The 24,923-nt window shown below is 38.8% G+C and overlaps 1 protein-coding gene across 1 annotated transcript in view; it reads right to left on the reverse strand.

Annotated features, from left to right (window-relative positions):
- Positions 1-24,923, reverse strand: part of LOC107694660 (calsyntenin-2-like) — a 209,991-nt gene that overhangs the window by 57,058 nt on the left and 128,010 nt on the right. The window contains exons 3-6 of the mRNA XM_016494346.1: positions 16,155-16,350; positions 12,457-12,665; positions 8,924-9,073; positions 1,186-1,371 (exon numbers count right to left, since the gene is read on the reverse strand). Of these exons, the coding sequence (XP_016349832.1) occupies positions 1,186-1,371; positions 8,924-9,073; positions 12,457-12,665; positions 16,155-16,350 (741 nt within the window). The remainder of the gene's footprint in view (positions 1-1,185; positions 1,372-8,923; positions 9,074-12,456; positions 12,666-16,154; positions 16,351-24,923) is intronic.

A 24,923-nucleotide genomic window follows, 5' to 3' on the forward strand; every position in this document is an offset into this window, starting at 1 on the left:
TACTCTCCCAGGATCAGTAAACAGTCCTCCATAAAATGTGCTGCACACATCTGAATATTTGGGTTAAACTGTTCTGGAACAGTGTTGTAAATACAACTTAACCACTGATTTCTAGTCGTGTCCATTTTTGGAAGGCCAAACAAAGTAGTTTCGCTTTCACAAGCGTCACACACGGCGGCCTTGAGTGAGCGGAGGCCGGAGGCCTAGAGTGAGCAGAGGCCGGCGGCCTAGAGTGAGGGGAGGCCGGCTTGAGTGAGCAGCAGCGGGTGGGCTTGCGGTAACCACATGTGACGACCCCGGGCTGGACCCCGGGCCCGTCCACGGTGAAAGCCGATCCGGCGATCGATAGGGCAAAGTTGATGTATTTCCTCAGCGTCCAGCACGGATCAGCTCCAGGCATGACGAAGCGAAAATCGTCCTCTTTTGGAAGGCCAAACAAAGTAGACAGCGCCTTCACGACATGGCGGCGGCGGCAACAACAATACTACAGCGAGAATAAAAGTTACGCCTTATTTCTTTGCGTGAACATTTGGGCGGCGTTATGCAAATATTCCCACATCGTGACGTAGATATGTGGGGGCGTGTTAGAACGAGCCGTTTTAGGTAGGTGTGGTTGACTCTGAACTTTTATAAAGAATATCTCTTTGGATTTTTACAGATCTTCTTTATGCACCAAGAGCTTGTAACACTCCAAAGAGAAAGGAAAAATTGAAATCGCATCATATGACCCCTTTAAAACTAAAATCAATTGTTTGCAAAAGAGCTAGTAGCTACAAGTGCATTTGGGCATCACAACATTATAACATTATAATAATATAGTATGTCAAATGGACATTCATTTTGTGATTTTCTAAAATGTCATTTAACATTATGCTATTACATTGTTAATGCTTTTAAATACTTAAAAGTGACTCTAATGCTCACTTAAAATTTTTAAATGTGTGTTAGATGATGGCAAAAGTAATCTAAATAAAAAATAGGGGAAATGTGCATGCACAATTAAATATCCATTATCCACTGTTACATGCCCAATTTTGAATCGTAAATTACACATTCTATTATATTGTGCATCCATATTGCCTAGCAAATTGTTTTGCGTATTCCTGTAGTATGTGAACATTTGTGAATTAAACTCATTAAGTTCTGGACTGACTGATAAAAGATTTTTGCTGAAGTTGTCTTTACCGCAGAGCTTTTGCAGAGACTTCTCAGAATAGGTCTCTCTGTCACAGCCCTTCCCAATATGGCTGGTCTGTAGTTCCACCATGGCTCGCACTGAAGATAAAGGGCCATCACAGGTGTCCAGGTGCATCTTGGAAAAGAGCTGCTTGCTGCCTGTTCCAGGTTCATAATCCACACGCTTGTTCCAACCTGGGAGAAAAACACACGTTAGAAACCGGAGTCATAGAGTTACAGATCTAAAATCTGTAATCTATAAATGTACATGTACATATACAAAAATATATATAAATAAATTTAAATATAAATATAGTATACAAATGCTAACAAAGGGCTTTCTCGGGTACTACAGACCTCCTTGATTCAAACAGCTCACAATTAGGCTAATGAATCACATAATATGGTTTATTTATGTATTTGTAACTATATTATTTGGTTAATTATTTATTGCTTAATAATAATAATGATAATAATAATTACTATTGTTATTATTATTACAACATTTATTTTTAAATACTCTGTATTTATTGAACTTGTTCTCCGTTATAACACTTCTGTTCCCACCTTTATTATTAATTACACAACTTCTTTCCATCATCGCTTTGACACACAGTCTATTTGCTTTCATATCAGAGTTCTGCTGTCGCTACAGCATCTGTTGTCGCCACATAGCAGATTTACATCTGAGCTGTATCCTTTTTATCTTTTAGTACAAATGTGAAGAGGTATCTTCACCAATCATGCTGAAAGCTATGGTTAAAAGCAAACAGCAAGGTCAAAGGAAAAAATAATCCATCTGGAATAATTTTCTTACTGACACGTTATCCTATTGGTCAAGGCTGGCACATCACTATGTGCTTTAGTATGTGTTCATGCATGTTACATTATACATTACTTGTGTGCTTTATAAAACATGAAGCTTAGAGTAAGAATAACCCTAAATATAAAACATCTCACTCTTCCTTGCTGGCCTTTATGGACTCTTTCTGTATAATTCAGAGAACCGAGTGCTTTGTGTTCACCTCAGCTGAGAGATACTCCCTCAGCCCGTTTCCCTAACTGAATATCTTATTACATTATGCATTGGCACTACTGTGGATAAAATGGGGCGACAGTACAGTACCACAAGCCTCCATCTCTACCTCTTTTTGAGGGAAAGGTCTTTAAAAAAGTTCCTCATTAATACCTAAGTTAGCCGTTCTGCCCCAGATAAACTGAGCAGATCAGCTTTATAACTCACTTCAAAACACAATATATGCAGCAAAAAAACATTTCAGGAAAAAAAACAAAAAACACCTAAAAAAACAGTCAAAGAAACCAGTCTGAGATGATTTGAGCTTTGTGACATGGTGCATTATCCTGCTGGAAGTAGCCATCAGAAGATGGGTACACTGTAGTCATAAAGGGATGGACATGGTCAGCAACAATACTCAGGTAGGCTGTGGTGTTTAAACGATGCTCAATTGGTACTAAGGGGCCCAAAGTGTGCCTAGAAAATATCCCCCACACCATTACACCACCACCACCAGCCTGAACCGTTGAGACAAGGCAGGATGGATCCATGCTTTCATGTTCTTTACGCCAAATTCTGACCCTACCATCTGAATGTCGCAGCAGAAATCGAGACTCATCAGACCAGGCAACGTTTTTGCAATCTTCTATTGTCCAATTTTGGTAAAACAGCAGTGGGTCTTCTTTTAATCCGGCATCACAAGGGAATCATGTGCAACAGGACTACGGAATAAAGTGCTTTCGGAAGCATGGCATCAAAACAACGTTGTGTGTGCGCTGCGTAATGACTCATCTACTCCCTGGAGAGTGAATAATTCCCTCGATTATCCAAACACACCAAAGCCAGAGGCCAGACTCATTCTGTTCAATAGAAAGACCATTTCAAGACCTCGGGGTGACGATTAACATTAACTGCGGCATTAAACATTCATTGCTTATTCGTAAATGCCACAGACACCAAAAAGTCGCGGCAGAGCAGCGCGGGGACTGATTTTGTCACTGGAATTGCAGAAGTAAAAAGGACAGACTGGGATACACATGGAAAAATAATGGGGGAGTGGGGGGTTCGGGGTGACGTGGTGCAGAAAAGGGCTACATGACAGGTGGACAGGAAATGAGTTGGCCAGGAAACTCACCTCATTTCTGACACAGAGTTTCCATCATAAGACTGCCCTGAGATGCTCACGGATGAATGTAATGCTAATTAAGTGACTGGAAGTGGGGCATTTGTATATTTATGGGGTTCTTCTGATTTTATGTTTGTGCTTTTTGAAATCTAATCAGGGAGTGTAGTGGAGAGTGACAGGAAACTATTAGAGAGTGAAAAAATAGCAGAAAATATCAGGATGTGAGATTCAAACCTGTGCCGCAACAAATCAAAAAACTTGTGGAACCACTGTACCAAAGCTCTGAGAACAGCGAAGTCTGTTAGTTTTAAAAAGTGCAGGTCTACGTTTGAACCAAAGCTTTCTTTTTATCTATATGAAAATATTTTAAACAATTAATTAAACCATTTTAATTAAAATAAGCTGTTGGTGAAAACATGTTATAGTATGACATTTGTTTTGTTATTTTCCACATTATCATCTGTAAATTACATTGCCTTTCAAAAGTCTGGAAATGCTTTAAAAGCGGTGTTTTGGACAATATCCGTATAAATCATCATCATTTTGTGATGACTTTGTGTTAAAAAGGACCAAATTAAGCTATAAAAACAATTTATCAAAAGAAAATAATTATTTCTGATAAATGCATGGTGATTTAATACATTTATGGCAAGAAATTATAAGGATTTATGCTGATAATGGCAAAAATAATTTTAAAATAATCTTATCAATTTTTGGAAGGGTATTGCATGTCATTTTATTCACAGTAAAATAGACTAAACTTAATGAATATGAAATGACAAAATATTGACCAAACTTAAAAGTCAACATAAAATAAGAACTGACCCCATTTACTTTCTTCATGCACACACACACACACACACACACACACAAAAAAATTATTTTCACAATCTACATCACGTTTAATCTTAACAACTTGCATTTCCTCTGTAACTTAAACTGCGCAGGCTGGATAACGTTAACATATAGCCAAATAGGTATTTAGGCATTATCATCACATTTAGTCTGGCTCAATACTAATATGCAACGCCCAAGTTCATATTATTCCGAATAGATAAAATCAAGTCCAGCCATACATTTTTTTCCCTCAGTAAATATCACAGTGTAAGTGTAGACCTGATTGGCAGTGCCAGTTTTCTATGGGTTCTGCACTCGATGAGAGATCTGTCACTCTCAGATCTCAGCAAGACGGGCCGCTGGACAGAGAGATGGAGAGATCAGTGTTGACAGATGGGATTTGACCAGAGACAAAGAGAGGCTGCCCAATTACACGCTTCACCTCTGTGGTGCCTGTCATGATCGTCACTCAGTCCTCACTTCCACCTCACTTCTTATGAATCACACTGACAACACAGGCCAAGCAATCTCTCAGCCAATGACTGCTTATTCTCTGGGCGTGGGAGCCTGCCAGCAACTGTCAACACATCTTTAGGCCCTATCATGCTTTAGGTGATAACTGCGCCTCAGAAACAGCAGTGACCCTGGGACAAACTAGGAGTGCTTGAGGAGAGAGAAAAAGAGAAAAAGCATTGGCAAATATATATATATATATGCACACACACACACATATATGTGTGTATATATATATATATATATATGTGTGTGTGTGTGTGTGTGTGTGTGTGTGACAGTTTAGACGAGCTTTGTCAATATTCTAAATGCAAATAATCATGCCAATAAATCTTTGCTGACTCTGAAAAGAAGTAAGAAGTAAGAGAGACAGAACAGGAGTGATTTGAAAGTTCTTGTGAACACAAACTTTGATGCATTATGCATGAGGAAACCAAATTACCCTGAATCAAACAGACATGCATCGGTGAACTGTATCACTGCCAAAACCCCTACATGAAAACTGTATTGCAAAAGAGCTGAGGGTTTACAAGATTTGTGGCTAATGCGCTCAAGTCTGACATTTTAGCTTGCTTAGACTGGAAGCTGCCCTTTCATAGAATAAGTCTCTTCTTGGCATAGAGCTGTGTACCTCTCAACAGGTAATAACTCTTCTAAATCCATGTCACCTCACACCAAATTCTCTTAAGAAACAGGTGAAATAGAGTCCCTCTAATTGGTTCAATCGGGATACTGTTCTCAGAACAGTTTCACACTCTCTGTGCTGTCACTTTGACAAGTGTGAAGGAAGGAAGACAAAACACAGCGACAAGATGTGTGGCAACACCTGAGATTAAAGTTCAATTGGCAAAATTGCCTCCAATTAAAAACTGAGAATTTTGTAATAGAGACAAAATGTCGTCTCTTAAAGGGAGAGTTCACTAAAAAAATAATTTCGGAGATCATTTACTCACCCTCAAACCACTATTGAATAAAATAGTTTACCCAAAAATGAACATTTTCTGAAAAACTACTCATCCTCAGGCCATCTGAGATGTAGATGAGCTTCTTTTTTCATCAGAAGAGATTTGGAAAAATTTAGCATTATATCACTTGCTCACCAATGGATCCTTTGCAGTGAATGGGTGCCGTCAAAATGAGAGTCCAAACAGCTGATAAAAACATCACAATAATCCACAAGTAATCCAACCAACTCCAGCCCATCAATTAACATCTTGTGAAGGAAAAAGCTGCATGTTTGTAATCAACAAATCCATCAAGTCCTCTATCCATAATAATATGTCTAGTAATCTCTAGTAATCTCGTCTGAATCAGGACAGAAATATTCACAAACCATGTACCGTTTACAAGTGAAAACAGTTCTGAACAAATATGTCTGTGGATTTTAATGTGAGAGGACAACATGGGATCGTTATTATGGAAGCATTATTATGGATTATAGCACCAGAAGCAACGGTTTAAAGCTAAAATGTCTTGATGGATTGGTTTCTTACAAACATGAAGCTTTTCACTTCACAATACATTGACTGATGGACTGGAGTTGTGTGGATTGCTTATGGATTACTGTGATCTTTGAACTCTAATTCTGACGGCACCCATTCACTGCAGAGAATTCACTAGTGAGCAAGAGATGTAATGCTAAATTTCCCCAAAACTTGTTTCTGAATGAAGAAACAAACTCATCTACATCTTGTGGTCTCATGGCCTAAGGGTGAGTAAATTTTCAGTAAATGTGTATTTTTGGGTGAACACTTCCTTTAATTTTATTCAATGGAACACAAACAGAGAAGTGTGGAAAAATTTGTCATGTAATCTCGTCTGAATCAGGACAGAAATATTCACAAATCATGTACCGTTTACAAGTGAAAACAGTCCAAAACAGTTCTGAACAAATATGTCTGTGGATTTTAATGTGAGAGGACAACATGGGATCGTTATTATGGAAGCATTATTATGGATTATAGCACCAGAAGCAACGGTTTAAAGCTAAAATGTCTTGATGGATTGGTTTCTTACAAACATGAAGCTTTTCACTTCACAATACATTGACTGATGGACTGGAGTTGTGTGGATTGCTTATGGATTACTGTGATCTTTGAACTCTAATTCTGACGGCACCCATTCACTGCAGAGAATTCACTAGTGAGCAAGAGATGTAATGCTAAATTTCCCCAAAACTTGTTTCTGAATGAAGAAACAAACTCATCTACATCTTGTGGTCTCATGGCCTAAGGGTGAGTAAATTTTCAGTAAATGTGTATTTTTGGGTGAACACTTCCTTTAATTTTATTCAATGGAACACAAACAGAGAAGTGTGGAAAAATTTGTCATGCTACTCATCCATACAGTTATTAATAAAGAATAAATTATAATGGATAAATTGCATTAAATTTATAAAAGAATAAATATATATTTTAATTAATTCAATTTTGCTTTTGGGAATTTGACAACCCCTGGTTACAAAAGCAGAGTTCAAATTCTTTACAATTTATTTTTTCGTGTTCCACAGAAGAAGGTCATACAGGTTTGGAACAATATGAGGATACATTTTCAATTTTGTAAAAATATCCCTATAATGCAAAGTCTTGAGATTTATTTAAATTGTGCACACCATACACAAACAACTGCTGAATGTTTTACAAAATTTAACTTTTGTCACGATTGAATTAGCTACATTGTTTCTTCTCAGAAGGACTTCGGTTCGTCTAACTCTTCCTGGCTGAAGAGAGAATGAAAGCTTTTTTCCGCTCTTTTCACGCTCTAAACACAATTTTAGATGACAGTGATTAGGAGTCTGTCTCTCCAGTCCCTGACATCCGCTTTTTAATGGCTCTACTGAAGCCTGTGAATTGAATTCATCTGCACATATTGTCCACGCCTCAATCGATGTGTGAAAGAAGGTAAACTGTGAAAAAAGCTGCCTTGTCTTTTTCTCTGATTTAATGATGTTGAAAGCTCTGCCTACTGACTGTTTAGAACAAATCCATTGCCACAGCATATGTAAAATGTATCGGTTGACCCTGTCATGTAGGCATAAGATATTAAAGGAATACCGGGCTCTTTCAGAGAGGTCAGTGTGAGTGTGTGTGGACGAGCTGTAGGCTGAAGCTGCTGTGCAGTCCCTGTGAGAAGTGGGAGTCCACGGATATCGATCTGTCTAGTTAAGACCACTAACAGTGTATGCCACAGATGAGAGGAGAACAGAACAAGGGATCACAGAGGTCACTGAGGACAGACTACTCCACGGAGTCACAATACTGGCCATTTTGTGGATGGAGGTTGTGGGTGGATGTAAGGCAGAGACAGAAACTTGAGTTTGCAATTTAAGTCACCAAAAATCCTGACATCCACCCAAATTCTTTTTGGAATGTTCATGAGAAGTAGTGATGTCCGATTTATTAACATAGCATTCTTTTGAATCAGATCTTTTGAGTGAATCAGGTCAACTCTTCAGATTCAGATTCAAATCAATTTGAGAATTACAATTGTGTCGCCATTGGCATCAAGATGACATTTTGAAAAATGCTTCATTATTTGTATATGTTTTTATACAAATGTTTTAACCCCTCTTAACTATTATTGTCTGGCCAAAAGCAGATGACACATTCTTCAAAATATCTGCTTTTGTGTTCTGCAGAAGAAAGAAGTCATACAGATTTAGAACGACTTTATTGACTAAATGATGACAGAATTTGGGTGAACGATTGCTTTAAGTCAAAAAAGCTGACCTGAGAATCGACAGGGACTGTTAGAGATTAGAGAAAGGTAAGAAAATAGAGAACGTTTTTCTCTGAATATCAAGATATATATAAATTAAAATGACTATCTATTTTGCTCTTTCTTCCTGTGGACATTTCACAGTGGCACTCCTTCTAGAAAATTACTATTTTCTAGGACCTCCCCAACACAAATAACACATTTAAAAATGAAAATGCAATTAGCTGACGTGGTCTTGAAAGAACTAAAGAAAGTCAATAATTCCTGGAGAAAGCTGTCTGTTAGCATTCCCATTCATTTCAGAGGTAGTTGGTACTGCCGCATGATCCTTTCAAATCTCTCTCTCTTTTTATTCATACACCCACTGAATTTTAAAGGAATTGCAATAAACATCTACATTACTATTACAAAATAGTATCAATACATACAGTACGCTGCTTGCAAAAGATTTGATCAGAATAAGCAGCTAATTTGAATGAAGGAAGCCAGGAATGGAGCAACAGTAAAAGTTAAGGCAACAGTGTGAGGTATCCACTGACCTTGCCAGCCAGGCTTGCACACTGGTTTGACGTCAATGTGAACCGAGACACTTTCTGTCGCCCTTTTCTGGCCACAATCGTAAGCGGTCACCATGATTTTGTAGTGCTGCTGTTTGTCATAGCTCAGTCGCTCCGTGTTCCTGATGTTGCCTGGAGAGAAGAATAAATGTAAGAGAGAAAAACAAACACATTATATGTGAGACAATTTGCAAATAAAATTAAAGACACACTAAGTGGAATGTGGAAAGTAAAACTTAAGAGAACAATTTGTAATTGTTGCAGCTGCCAGACTGAGATACTACACCAACATATGCTTTTAAACAATAATTAAGCTCCCTTACAATGGCTCTGGCGAAATGTTTTCAATCACAAAAGTAATTTCAACAGTCTAAGTGGCCCTGTTTCAGCAATTACGGATTATATCTGCAAGACTGTTTCTAGTGCTGCTAATTAGGATAGATACAATTATATCTAATCTCTATATTTTTCATTTCACAAGGCTTTATAATGGTTTATTATCTGCATTCATGGCTAATAAAATAATGTAAGTGGGACATATGGCTAATAAAACTACAAATGTTGAATTTGTACTTTGAATGTTCTTCTGTTCTTTTATGGAGAAAGCAAATGGGATTTGTATTTCTGGTGTCACTGAAAATTGTATCCACCTTTTCTACAAAGCATTCCAACTTTTATGGGTACTGATTAAAAATCAATGAATACTGCTCTACACTACTATTCTAAAGATTAGGGTTGGTATTATTTTCTGATGTTTTAAGTCTCTTATGCTCACCAAGGCTGCATTTATTTGATAAAAAAAATACAATAAAATAGTAATATTGTAAAATATTATTGTAATTCAAAATATATTAAATGTAATTTATTCCCATTTATGGCAAAGCTGAATTTTCAGCCGCCATTTCTCCAGTCTTAAGTGTTACATGATCCTTCATTCTAATTAGCTGATTTGGTGCATAATAAACATTTATTATTATATCATCAATGTTGAAAAGAGTTGCTGCTTAATATTTTTGTGAAAACCATGACACTTTTTTCAGGTTTCTTGATGAATAGAAAAGTTCACAAGAACAGCACTTATTTGAAATATATATATATTAAAAAAAGTCTTACAGAGCCAAAACTTTTAAACAGTCACACGATAGTGTTCACATGATATTACTGAAGATAAAAGTAGTCAAATGACACATGAAGCTAACAGTTTGGCATAGTGCTAACTGGTAAGAAAAGCTCTTGATCAACTCTTGATCAGCTTTTGATTAAAACACTATGTTTTAGATCACGCGCTGAGCAAGCGAGACACCCACAAACTATTGCGCTGATGTACAGTAACGAACAAACATGTTATATATACTTGGAAGCTGGTTCTGCTTCCACTAAGTAGGATGCACTTTCCTTCAATAAAGACATATATAACACAATCAATTACTACCAACACGAACCTCTGCACAGACACGATTTACAGATCTGACATTGTTGTATGAGTCATTCTTCATCAGCCAATAGTTAAAGTTACATTCTGAAAAGCCAGACCATGCTCTAGAAGCTTTTTTAGAGATGAGTATTCTTCCTGGTCAGCAGCTCAAGAAGTGCCAGACTGGCACTGTTGGTTGAAAAAAAAGTCAGTAAACCACAGACTGTACACTTACAGAGCTCCAGGTTAAAGAACCATAATGACATGGATCCTCTACCAGGTACCTGTCATTTGAGTAATGAGTGCTTTTTGTCACAGGGCTGATTTGTGTAATTTAGCATTTAGTGCCCACAGTTGCTATAGGCGGCTTTGAGGTTGATGTTTGGTGTATGGCGATGAGTCCAAATGCACTCCATGGTGACAGAGTTCATATGAGGCTGAACTAGCAGCTAGTGATTTGATGCTCTCACACGTCTGTGGGCCTGTGGTTATTTTTACCTGCTGGCTGCATTTCAATGAGACCAGCCGTGCTGTCAAGGAGACAGCAATGAGGAATAGGTATCATTTCTAGGTTTAAATCCCTTCTTTTAATATATTAATTATATTTTATTGAATTAATTTATTAATATCCATTTTTTCATAAACCAAGCAAAATTACAGCTCAGCAGCCACGTACATCACCATGCATTTTGCTGAATGAAAAGATCAGCTTAAAGGTATATAGTAGTTTACCCAAAACTTAAAAATTAAAAATGAAAACTGTCATTTACTCACTCTTATGTAATCATAAACTTTATGGCTCTCTTTTGTGAAACAAAAATGATATTTTGAAATAACCCTCAATGTTTTTATCATAATAACTCACTCTGCCCTCTGATCCACAGTAAATGATGGAGCCAAAAGCCCTCAGAACAAAATCCACTCGGGTGGCTCATGCATCACTCCTGGCACTAACCAAGCAATGTCAATGCCAGTCGCATTGCAGATGCTGGCAGGGCCCAAAGCGGCAAGAGGAAGTCAATGAGACAGGAGCTCTGAGTTCGACGTGAGCCCCTAAAAGAGACCGCAGCTCTTTGAGACAGCTGACATCCCACCAGAGAACATGAGAGGGAGGCAGACAACCACAGCTGAGAGACGGGTGTCTGATCTGCGGCAGCATGGCGATGTGATCCGTGAGCTCCGGTCGCTCCAGCACCTCAGAGTCATCTCTGACGTGTCCGGAAGTGTCAAAGATTGGAGCGCTGACCATCCAGCTGACCAATGAGCCGTTTAATTCACTCACGCATTCAACGATAACCAAATAACACATCAATTCTGCACTCATGAATGATGAATACAGAAAACGGAAGCTAAAACAACTCAAATTTAATCATCTTCATCCAAGAGAGAATTCACAGGTGAAGTACAAAAGTGAGAAAATGATTTGTTTGTCTATCAATTTCACACTATTCATGCAATGAAAATAACAGTGAGAAAGACAGGTAGAAAGTAAGACAGCCCAGCAACAACAGAACTGGGGTGGAAAGTACATCAAGAATTGCTACTCAAGTAATATTTTGGGGATTTTGTAACAAGTAATATTGAATATATATACATGTACTCTTACTAAAAAAAAACATGTTAAAGGAACAAAATCAAACAAACCTAATTTTATGTCTTACTCTTTACTTTGAAGGCCTAAAATAAAAGATATACCTTATATTTATAGACCGGAAGTAGTTTTCTTTAAATATAATTTATATATAATTATATTTAATTATAACCATTGTTAATGATCGGCGAACTAGATCAACATTCACTCTATTCAATGCAAAAAAATATATTTTTTTGTTTTTGAAAGTCATTTACGCTCATCAAGGCTGTATTTACTTGATCAAAAACAATATTATAATATTAATACATACTATGCATACTTTTTGACACCAGAAGTGTACATTTCTGTTTACCTGAATCTAGTACGCTGTAAAGACTTTAGTCAAGATAATTGTGTCTGAGGAAATAAAAAAAAAATTCTACTTCTACTAATTTTGACACAGAATGCACACTTTATGGTACATACAACTTCTGTGTACTTTCACACATGTCTGAATCTAAGACTTACCATTTCGATCAATAGCAAAAGGTGTATCCTGTGTAACGATCTCATAGTTGCAGATTTGGCTGTACTGCGGAGAGCAGTCCTGATCCCAGGCCTCAACTTGCAGAATGCTGTCATAGATCTTGCCCTCAGTAACAGTGGCATGGTATAAAGGCTCCCTGAACACTGGGGAGAACTCATTTACATCATCCACCTGGATATGAACCACCGCCCTGCAACAGAACCAGAGGGACAGACAGAGAACAACCAATCAGGGTGAGGAACAGAAGAGTTGTTAATTTTATAGAACAGAGGTGCTAATAGACCTGAGACACAGATATTACACCTCTGAACTGTGCGACTGAATTGCAAATAGCTTTACACGTTAGAGAAATTAACAAAGACAGAAAGTAGTTAATCTCTGAGCACTGTACTGAAACCACACAAGGGTGGACTGACTGTAAATATTTACGTTGAGGAAAAAAATGTTAGTGTGTCACATGAAAGAAAAAAACAGTCTGTACCACGTCTGGGGAAATTACCAAAGAGAAAAAAAGTGGAAAACTAATCAAAACATCCATAAAAACCCACCAATAAATTGCAAAAATGGCTGCAAAAATTTCCTGGTAAAGGATTTTTAATATGTTTACTTGATAACAAGACTACTCTGTGGTGCAGCAGGCAGAATAGATGGCTTGATTTACCTACCTGATGTTTCATCACAATGAAATTACTCATCAAACATTAAGCTGTTTATCAAGCTGCATTCGGCAAACCGACACAAACACAGATGAAGCTTTGCCTGCAATATGTCTGCAAATACAATCATTGCTAAGTAACGCATTTCATTTAGAATGAATCTGACCATTCACAATGAAAAACAAATGAATATCTGAGAATGTAGGCTGAGGGTGCAGGTTAAGATTTAACTTGAGAATTTTTTTAATTAGCCAAACTACACAAATGCAATTATACTGTACATATACACATACATAACCCATGTTGTAATCTTTTTTTTTAAACGTCAATTTTATTTACCGGTAAATCATTTTATTTAAGAAATTGATCACATCACACATGAAATGAAGATTGCAGTCATGTTCATTGCCTATTTAAATCTATTTATTGTACATGGAGCGGTTCTCCTCCTCTTGAACAACTGTGAACATTTGCTTTTGCCACTAGGTGTCGAAACAATACGCATCGGCATACTGAAAATAAATGTAGAAAACAAAATAAAATGGACATGTCCCTCCTTTCCAACCCCAAATCATTTGTATGGTAACTAGCCTGAAAAAGAGCTGAGAAAGTTGCATTGTGGTACACAGAGCTCACATAAAATCTTAAAGAAGTCTGCCGTTCAGTCAAACCAACTGTGACCTTCTTTGACAGAAACATAAATTCACGTGTTGTTGTACATCTTCCTAAATGAAGACATTAAGTTAATGGGATCTGCATTTAGATTATCCCGCTGAGATCCTGTACTCGGCGATCTCTCTTGCATGCACGCGTTCGAATACACCCCTTTAGTATCACAGTGTCAAGAGACATTCATCAGAACGACCCAAGCTGTGAAATCAAAAGCACTTCATCTCTCTCTCTCACAGCAGTGGGTGCCTGAAGCACGGCTCTCTCCCGCACTTCATCGGAGCTGTGTTTCAGCTGCAGCGAGCTGCTATTGTAAGAGAGATTGTCGGGCACGTACGGAGCTTCCAGCAACTTTGTAAACATCTTGATGGGTCATCAATGCAGGGCCAGCCAGGGCTGGGTGTGTAGAAATGTGTGCAAGCATATGAGTGTGTATGTGTGTCTGTAGCCAACTCATATCCTGGAGAGAAAAAATAACCAGGGAAAGAGAGAGAGAGCAAAAGAATGCTTCACTCTGATTTGAGATTTGAGGTGACAAATATAAACTTCACCACAGTTCACACCAAGGATGATAACTATAATAACTATAAAGTTTTAGTAATCATTCTAATTGTATGAGAATAACAAAGTCCACACCACACCTATAATGGTAATGCCATTATTGGAACGATTTTCTCCAACTGATGAATGCTAAAAACACTGACAGCCAATCAGAATCCACCCGACTTTAAAGAGCTCGAGCATTTACATTGGCAGGTGACATAACTGCAGCTTGCACTCATAATAAACAGAACATTATCGTCCGTTGGTGTGGACGCTATATAGGTGTCATTATAGTTATCTTTATAGTTAAAACTTCAACTGTTTTAGTGCTTTACTGGCTGATTTAAATAATAATAATTATAATAATAAAATAAATCTACATAAACAAAATAATTATAATTAATCAAGAGCACCAACAATTAATTAATCAACTGATTAATCAGCTCATAAAAATTAATTAACTGATTGTGCTTTGTGCTAGTGTTTCTGTTGTCTCACTTCAATCAGTCAGTGTAAGTGAGTGTTCAGACCAACACTTCAGCTAGCAAATAATCACTTCATTACCTTATTACACCTTATCATTTTCAATGAAATATGGAAGAAAACAGCAGTCAGGTAAAATTATAGATTTTTTTCATAATATATAAAGATGATTCATAACATAGTAAAAACTAAAGGTTAGAATACACCACATTCTGTTGACGAATTGTAATCTGGACGAGTCAACTCTAGCTGCTGAAAGTCAGAGCCAGTCGCAGATTTTGAACAATCGGGAGTTGACAGATTTAGCAGAAAATCGTGTAATGTATGATAGGCACAGACTATGATTCCATTTTATGTTTTATGCCGATTTTAGAACAAACATTGCTTTTATTTGTCATGTGTCTCATAGCAACAAGATGCGTGTTTCAGCGTGAGGGATTCTTTAAAGTACTTTGGAATATCACATTAATAAAAAATAAATAAAATACATAAACAATAACAACCACTAAATTACTCCAAATTAAACATAATGGTTTAGGCTGGTAAGCTGTCAGCATAGCAGTTGGTTTCCTCATGACTCTTCTGCCTCAAAAGCTTCCACAAATGTGGCAAAGCTTCATTCTGCTTTTAAATTCAATAATGAGATGATGAATTAAACGAATGGATCATTTGCACAGCAGAACACCAGTCCCTTAACTTACACAGTCCACATCACAGAGACTATTGCTCCTCTTGCTTGTAAATTGCAACTTCTACTAAGAGTCTTGTAAATTTATCCAAAATGACCAACAGTAGGCTACTTGAACCACTAGACCAACATTTTCCAGGTGACCTACACCTTCAAGAGTAAAAAAAAATTGTGGACCACATAACACCCCGAATGTCATTGACTTGATATCTTTTTAAGAGTCTTGAGTCACCAATCCGTAATTTAGCTTGACTGCTATTTTGCTCTGAATTTTTTTTTTAATTAATTTAACTGGACTGCTTCTTTTTATTAATTTATTAATCAAAATAATCAGTATTAACTAATGCACAACTGCGAGTTATGTTAGCGAAATTTCCACAAAAAAAAAAAAAACCCGGTTTCATAAATTTGTTTAATCAGTTAAAATAATTGTCATGAGTTAATTAGTCAAATTAAATCTTGGTACTTCTCATGTAATTATTTTATTTAGGCCTTTTTTTTTTTTTTTTACAAAAACAAAAACATTAAAAAAAAACAGTCAATCAGCTTGCAGATCCTTCACAGACCATCAGTGGACTTCAGTTTGAAGCAGCTGAACTAAACTACACCACACAGGATCAACCAAAGTCTCTCTACTTACTTGTGGCTCTTTTTCCAGTTGGCTCCACTTGGGCTGGCTCCACAGTCGTAGGCCTGGATGATGAAGGTGTACTCCTTCTGCTGCTCGCAGTCTATGGGACCCCGGGCCCTCAGCACCCCTTCACCAGATGTCCTGTTCAACACCTCAGCCTCAAATGGGGCCTCCTGCCCATGAATCTTAAATGCACAGATCTCTCCTGAAAGAAACAAGACACAGAAGGCAGAATCAGTGGCTGCGAAAACACACAAATTACGTTCCTTTTCTGCCTGCATCTCAACAAGCTATCATTGCTATAAATTTCACCCAGCAGGCCGGGCCCCCCAACCCCGGAGCAGTAATATACAAGACACGGTGTGCTTTTAGAACTGAATCTATTCGTGCTGCGAGAGGAAGAATAACTGTCTGCTCGTGTAATTGCCTCATCGCAGAGCTGGAATCACATTGTGCAAGAAAACAGAGTGCTCAAGTACAGTGTTTTGAATGTGGTAATGACTGTGTGCACAGATAGCCTCGCTCTCGTTCTCAAGCGGCCCGCCCCACCTGAGAAGAAATTGTTACATATAGACAAAGAATAATTGCGACAATATGTCTTTTTACCAAGCCATACTAACTGTAAGCAATCGATTTCTTTCAAATAAGAAATAATTAATTCGTAATATACATTCAAATTGTAATTACTTTTATCCTACTCAGCTAATATGAAACCATGGCATAAAATAATCAAATCAAATCAAGGTACATGAATTTCACTAACATGGTATCAAAGTACTATAATACCAATCTAATACCATCACTCTAACATGGTAGTTTTTTTTAATAGTTACGTTTTTTTATTATATTGTATAGTATTTTTTTTATAGAGGAGCTGTTTAGAGTAAATTTTGTGGTTATACTATGCTATTTTTTGCAAAAGAAAAGAAAAGAAAAGAATTTCACTGCGATGGTATCATAGTGCCATGATACTTGCATCAGATACTATCACTTTACCATGGTACAGTTTTTTTTTTTTTTTTTGTAAGGGATTGTAGTATATTTTATGGTTATAAAATAGAAATAAAAAAAAATTAAATATAAAGTTAAATGAAATGTAAATAAATAAAAATTAATTAATTTCACAGCCATGGTACCATGGTACAGTACTATGATAATGGCATCTGATGCTATCACAGCATTTTTGTTTTTTTGTAAGGGATGGTTGTCTATGGTATATTTTATGGTAATACTACGGTATTTGTTTTAAGGGTTGCTTATCCTAATATACTTTTAAATTTGAATTGTGACATTTGCTGAAGTTTCAGGATGTCTATATAACAACTGATAGTGTCACGGCTAACACGGGGGATGATTATTGATGTTAGAATGTGTCTTTTAATTCCCAGGTGACCGTGTTCACTTCACTTAAGTTTTGCTGTAGCCTTGGAAACAATTTCTTCTAGAGACTGCAATTTCTTCTAGAGACTCACCCACAGTGCAGTTCTGTCCATACAATCACAGATAATGTTGACACACAATCTGTTGACACCACAACAACTCTGAGACCACAAGAAAAGACACTGTCTTGCCACTGTATCTGTTCACTGGTTCTTTCTTGGCAGTGCTTCTATCTGGCCATACCGGCTCTTTTAGGGATTTGGAAAATCGCCACAAAAAAAAGCATTGGAACTCTGACCCTGAGACAGCTGATATCACTTAAACCCCGGCAGGTCTCCGGAGCAAACAACGACGTGCCGTTACGCTGTGTGCTCAAGCCTGCTGCTGCGGACAGATAAGCCTAACTTTCTCTCACCATTCCATTCTCTCTCAATTTCTTTTTTCATTATTTTCTTTTTTCCTCTTCTTTTTAAGCAGATCTGATTCTCCGCTCGAAAATCTCTCTCCTCCCTCAGTGCTGAAATAACAATTTACCCTCCACAGTCCCTGTTCCTGTAGAGACTTGGCGTTTAAATTTCCCCTTTCTATTAGCCCCACGATGCTTTGTCCAAATTAAACGTGTAGCACAATGGGGCAGGACAGCGGCAGAAATCAAACATAACATGGCCGGCAGCACATACAGATATGAGATTTGCAATTCTGTGATCATTTTCGATGACTATATGAGATGAGTTGTAACACAAATGGGAAACAACATTATATAAGAATAACAATGATCACAATGCATATGCACAAAAAAACAAACATTCACTGGTTAAAGAAAAAAAATAAAATTCCACTTAGTGCTTGGGAGTCACGGGTAAACCCATTTTCCGCTCCGTCTGCTGCTGCAAATGCATTTTCCAGATTCAATTGGAGAAAGAGCAAAAGGGTCAAACCATACAGCACAGGAAGTGCGGGAAATGCGGATGTATATGTACAGGGTAATGATGGATGGAAACCGTGAGCTAATTTACATCATGTCTCTAGATGACAGCTTGAAAACAGCAGCATCTCCTCCTGCTCCGCCAGCAGGTCTGTAATCATGCGGCGAGCTCCGCCGAGCCTAAACTCTTTGGAGTTCCCATTTGAAAGCACTGAAGGAAGTATTAAATTGGGCCGACAGATATACCATGTTTTTAATACCACCTCACATCAGCTCTGGGAACGTAAAGAAGGGAGTTCTTGGTAAGCCAATTTGAGACTAATGAATGAAATCATCCATGTAATATCTGTACTGCTTACTGTAGAAATTCATTTGTAGTGGGGTGGTTTACAAGGAGCATGAGCGGTAAACTCCAGAGACCTGGATGACCTCCATCTCGTAAACCAATTCATTTTCCGGTTTCATATTTGGAAGGAGCGCAAATTAGATGTGTTATACGGGACGCAGCCAGAGACAGACTGGAGATCATAATGGCCGAGTCATGCAACAGCTGACTGCAGTTCTTTGCTGTTATCAGAAATGTTATTTGTTATATTGAGGCAACTAAAACCAAACTTTCAGGTGGTACAGTTGTACAGAAAAGTTACCAGGTCAAAAATCAAGACTGATTATGCTTTGATTATTATTTGTGTAAACACGCTGTCAGGCCTAATAACAATCTTAATTAATAGCTCAAACTGGCTTTTTAATATTTCATGACAGAACTGCTGGCAACTTCTAAATCCTCACCTTTGAGTAGTTCAAATCAATATCCACAGTAAATTAATCTTCAGTGAGATCTGTGTGAGTCTTGTTTTGAAATTTAGCCTTGTTAGCTTGTATGAAAACAGACAAATCCAGCCAATAATCTGTTCAAACATTATCTACTCACTCTACTCAATATACATTTGAGTATATTTGCTCATCAACTTCAAGGTCAAACAAGACTAAGCACACAGACATTTAATTGCTGAAGGTTGCCAGGATGCTGAGCTGTTGGTTGCTAACAGGTGTTCATACTTGCCTGCAGTATCCTGGAGGTAAATGTGAGCTTTACTGTTGGCACTCCTATTGCTAGTGCCTACATTGTACTGCATTTCTGCACATTTTCTTATAATTAAACTGTTCATTGTCGTTGGCATGGTCAGTGTCCCAAATGACAATTCTTAAAGGGTTAGTTCACCCAAAAATGAAAATTAACCCATAAATTACTCACCCTCAAGTCATCCTAGGTGTATATGACTTTCTTTTTTCAGATAAATACAATTGCAGTTATATTAAAAATTGTCTTTGATCTTTCAAGTTGTTTAATGCCACTCAGCGGGTGTTGCATGCACCAGTCCAAAATAACTTAAATAAAAAGTGCCCATCCATAAAGTGTCTCACACGGCTGGGGGGGGGCGTTGGGGGGGGTACCAGTCTCCTCTTGGCTTATATTTCGATATAAGCCAAGAGGAGACTGGTTTTCCTTTGCTAAAGTAAGGAAACTTTGCTTCCTTTGCTCCTGTTAACAAACGTTGGTTTTCACGAGACTCACCGGCGCATGCGCAACGCTGAACTCATACGTCATCCGCCAGGAGCTGCTTCCGTGTACAACTGTTGGCGCTAGCTACATTAAAGTGATTATTACGTTTTGATCATTGACGTTTCGTAATAATTAGGTGGCAGTCATGGCCTAATGGTTAGAGAGTCAGACTTGTAACCCGAAGGTTGTGGGTTTGAGTCTCAGGTCCGGCAAGAATTGTCGGTGGGGGGAGTGAATAACCAGCGATCTCTTCCAGCCTCAATATCATGACTGAGGTGAGACCCTTGAGCAAGGCACCGAACCCCCAACTGCTCCCGGCTATAAGCCAATATGGCTGCCCACAAAGCACAAATTCCGAGTATGGGTCACCATACTTGGCCACATGTCACTTCACTCACTTCACTTAAACATATTAATTTCTTAACACTTTTGAATGGTACAGTAAAACAAAACAACAAAAATCATTATGTTTTGACATTATACCATTTCAAAATGCTTTATTAATACAGGTCAGAAATCATGAGATTAATTTATGTAAAATAAATATTTAATATACAATTTAATTAATTATAATATTTATTATAAATAATACATTTAAAATATTTATTAAATATACAGTATTTCCCCTTCTAGGGAACTCGTGCTGTGTCCTCCAGCGTACACTATGGGACTGCCGCCAACAGGACTGGTGTCTGAAGCACGTGTGAAACAACTGTGGGCGCCTGCAAGTGAGCGCCTGCCAAACACGTCACCAACTTTTTTTGTCTTCAGGAGCTATTTGTTTGACAGTGCGTGTGAAGGCATAATGGAGAACACCAAGGTAAGTGAGCATTTTAGAAAGTGTGTGCCTCTGTGTCCTAGCTTTCTGACACCCGAGGACACGCACGATCTATGCGTTATGTGTCTTGGTGAGGAGCACGCTCACTCAAGGGCTCTGTATATGCTCATTGTGATGGGATTCCAATAAGAAAGCTCCGTTCGTGTTTGTCCCTCTTCTAGAGGGATGAGGGACAAGCATCTGTATCTCGCAGTTCTGCCGGGGCACAGCATAGAGTCAGATCGTGGGGTTCACTGCAGAGAGATTTGAGAAGGGTGTGGATAAGCGTGAATGTGCTTTCAACTCACAAGACAGTGGGATGTGCTCATGGTGATGCATTCACAGGGCTACTGAGAGCAGAGGTAAAGCTTTGCCTTTTACTCGAGATTGTAGACAGCGTTTGCATGAGCACGCTCGCCTCTCGAGGGAGTCGAACAATGCGATGCATTCATGACAGTTTCTGTTCTCGCCTGATTCTTGAGGGAATCTAGTGTTTGAACAGAACGTGTTTGACTCTCGGTGGAGCTAAATGCATGCTGCGTGATGCAATCGCACTAAGAAATGCATTGTATGCTTGATTCTCTTTTGAGGAATGAGAATTGAGCACCTACCACCCATGATTCGGGTCCTATAGCTGCCGAGGCAGCTAGGCAGAACGATCACGGGGATTGTAGGCTGGGCATGGAAGGAATCTGACGGGAAGTGCTTTCCCTTTCAGGAGTTCCTTTCATTCTGTTCTCTCCCAAGGGACAGTAGTCTGCATTTGCACGAGCATGTCTGGTTCTCGAGGCGCTTGGCGGGATCGGCGGGACTCTCTCTCTTGGGTCATCTGATCCCACGGATAGCGCTACATTGGGTTCATCTGGTGAAGGTGGTTGACGATGGAGATGAGAGAATGAGCACTGAATCTTCCCAACCTAACTCCAGTTCCGCATATGGGGAATGTTGGACGTAATGGCGCGCTCTACTAAGAGGCTTGATTTAGTCTGGTCACGCGAAAAGCAGAAGCCCGCCCGTGGCAGATTAGATGAACGCTTTCTGGCCGGTCATGAACTCCCCTCCCCCAGGAGCCACCCGTTTCTTCCTGACCTCCACACAGAGTTAGTGAGATCATGGGACAAGCCATATCCAGCTCGGCTGCATCTTTTCCAGCATGTGGATTACTCTGATGTTGAGGGTGTGGCTGAACGCGGATATGCGAAGATGCTCCCTGTGGAGAGGAAGCTTGCGAGCGTTCTCTCCCAGGGTGAGTCATCTTCTTTAAAGACTCCTGCTCTGCCATCCAGATCTCTTCAGGGCGCATCTGGATGGCAGGGTGTATGTGGCGGCAGTTCAAACTGGTGGAGCCTTGCACACAATGGTTGTGTTACAAGTTTACCAAGCTAACTTGCTCAGAGACCTAGATGAGAGCAGGGTTTGCCCCCTGAGGCAGTCGAGGAACTGTGCCGCACCACAGACTTGGCTTGTGTGCCACTAAGCAATGGTGGTTACGGAGGTGCATTTTTGGTTAAATCTTGCAGATATCGGGAGAGTGGTGAAAGCCTTTCATCTGGCTCTTGAGCCTCTTTCTAGCCGTCTCCCCTGTTAGGGTTTTAAATAGATGGTCTACTTCCCTTAAGCTTGGTCAGGGAGTAGGGGTGGGCTGCACCTGCCCCCAATGAGGTTTTTAAGTGGGCAGTCCCCCTGGGTCTTGCATGCTGCTTTAGCTCATTGTAACATAGGATAGCTGTGTTCTTAGCTTGGTTAATGGGATGTCCCTCCTATTGGCTGGGTACACCATTTTTCCGAGTTATGCTAGTGGTCCCAGGCATCAGTGGCTTGTCCTCTTTCTGAGGGACGGTTCGGTGTATGTCTGTCACTTCTCTTGGTGCTCTCTCACCAGGTAAACAGGCATGCGCCTTGGCATGGCTGAGTGGGCATTTCTATTCCCCATAGTGTCTGCTAGAGGAGTTCTCTAGAAGGGGAACGTCTCGGGTTACTCATATAACCATGGTTCCCCGAGATTAAACAAGATGTGTCCCCTCGCAATGCATAGGGTTTGCCTGTTTTCACGTCTCCTTCAGACAACCAAGTTGGTGACGTGTTCGGCAGGCACCCTCTTATGCTTCCGGGCATATCACACGTGATTCAGACACCGGTCCTGCTGGCGGCAGTCCCCATAGTGTCCGCTAGAGGATGCACTGTCTCGTTCCCTCTCGGGGAACCATGGTTACATGCGTATCCTGAGACGTTTCATTTACATCTGTATGATCCCTTTTAGAATAATAAAAAACTTCAATTTAAATCGATGATTTATATCCATTTATTTACTTAATATTTAAGTAATAATCTATAGCAAAACAGTCAATGTAGCAAAATAAACTCCTTCAGAATGATACAGCAGCACTCAGCAGTTTTATATCAGGGTCTTTATCACTATGTGTGGGTTTATTTGGCAATAATAGAGTGGCTCAATATTATCGCATATATATCTGTTCTACACTAAATGTTGTTAAAAGATAATGGGAAACTCATTCTGTGACTAAAACCCCATTTTTTGGAACAAAGAACCCTATTCAAGACACAAGGAATGTACAGGAGCACTCGTACTTTCCCAACATACTGCATAGTCATATGTCTTAGCTTTTTGATATATTTTCATCTAGTTATGGCATGAGCTGATATGGGTTGGGGTTGATTAAAACCCTGTTCACACAAACCATCACTAGGCAAAGCCTTGATTCATCCGACCCTTTAGAGATACACTTGGCCGGCCCCATGTTCCCTTTCTTTAATTACTCTCTGGATTACATTCTTCGCTAATGACTTTCTCTCTGCCACCCCCACCCCTTTCATTCTCTGTCCTCTCTTTCTATTAAACTCACACACAGACACACATGCTCATTCAATAATGCCCGCCATGCAGTGGGTGGTTGAGGCGTTGTTGAGAGCCACTCTTCCCTCCTTCCCTCCTCTCCAACGCCGTTCGCCTCTTTCATCTCTCTCCAAGTCCTAAGTGTGCATATATCTGTGTCTGGATGGGGTAATGGCCCTATCAAGTGTGTGAAGAGAGCCCAAGGATGGACCAGTGCACATCAAATCATTAGTCATTTTTAGTGCTGGCATATCCACGTAGTTTAACATTGATTTACAGCACACAAGCCGCTTTGATCGAAATCCATTGACACACACACAGAAAGATGAAGGCTGAACAGCACAGAATGAAAGGATGAAGTACTATGCTTCATTCGGCAAATTGTAATTATATGGATCATTTGACAGATCTGATATAATTGATTGAGGTTTTCTGATAAACAGAGCAAAAAAGCACCCCCTATACATACTCTCAGTCAGTCCAGGGACTCCAGTATATAAAAAAGTAGTTGCTGTTGGTGTTAAAAAAAAACACTTATTTAGTAAGCATGTATCAAATTGATCAAAAGTGAAATTAAAGGCATTTATAATGTTACAAAATAGATGCAAAATAATTGCTGTTCTTTTGAACATTCTATTCATCAAAGAATAATTTAAAAATGGTTGAAAAAAATCATTGTTTCCACAAAAATACTAAACAGCACAACTGTTTTCAACATTGGTAATATAAAAGGGTTCTCGAGCACCAAATCTGTATATAAGAATGATTTCTAAAGGATCATGTGACTACTGAAAATTTCGCTCTATCATTACAGGAATAAATTATATATTGTTGTGATTTATTTTATAAAAATATAATTTTAATATTACTATATTATAAATACTGTATATCAAAAAGTTATTTTAAATAATAAATATTAAATGTTTAATATTAAATAATAAATATTTTACAATATTACGGTTTTTACTGTATTTTGATCAAATAAATGCAAACAGAGTCCAAACTTTTGAACGGTAGTGTATTAGTTTGTGACGAGTGGGGGCGGGGCCGAGAGCCGTGGGAACGGAGCGAGGCCGGTGGAGTAATTGATAATGAGCGACACCTGCACCACTCACCGGTCTCGAGTCCCACGGAGGAGCTCCGGAAGTATAAAAGGAGGAGTGACGACAGTGAAAGAGGAGAGAGGACAGAGGACCAGGCCTGGACTTTATTCATTCTTTTTCAATGGCGCTGAGGAG

Source organism: Sinocyclocheilus anshuiensis, unplaced genomic scaffold (assembly GCF_001515605.1).
Source record: "Sinocyclocheilus anshuiensis isolate Anshui unplaced genomic scaffold, SAMN03320099.WGS_v1.1 scaffold1638, whole genome shotgun sequence".
Classification (NCBI taxonomy): Eukaryota; Metazoa; Chordata; class Actinopteri; order Cypriniformes; family Cyprinidae; genus Sinocyclocheilus; species Sinocyclocheilus anshuiensis.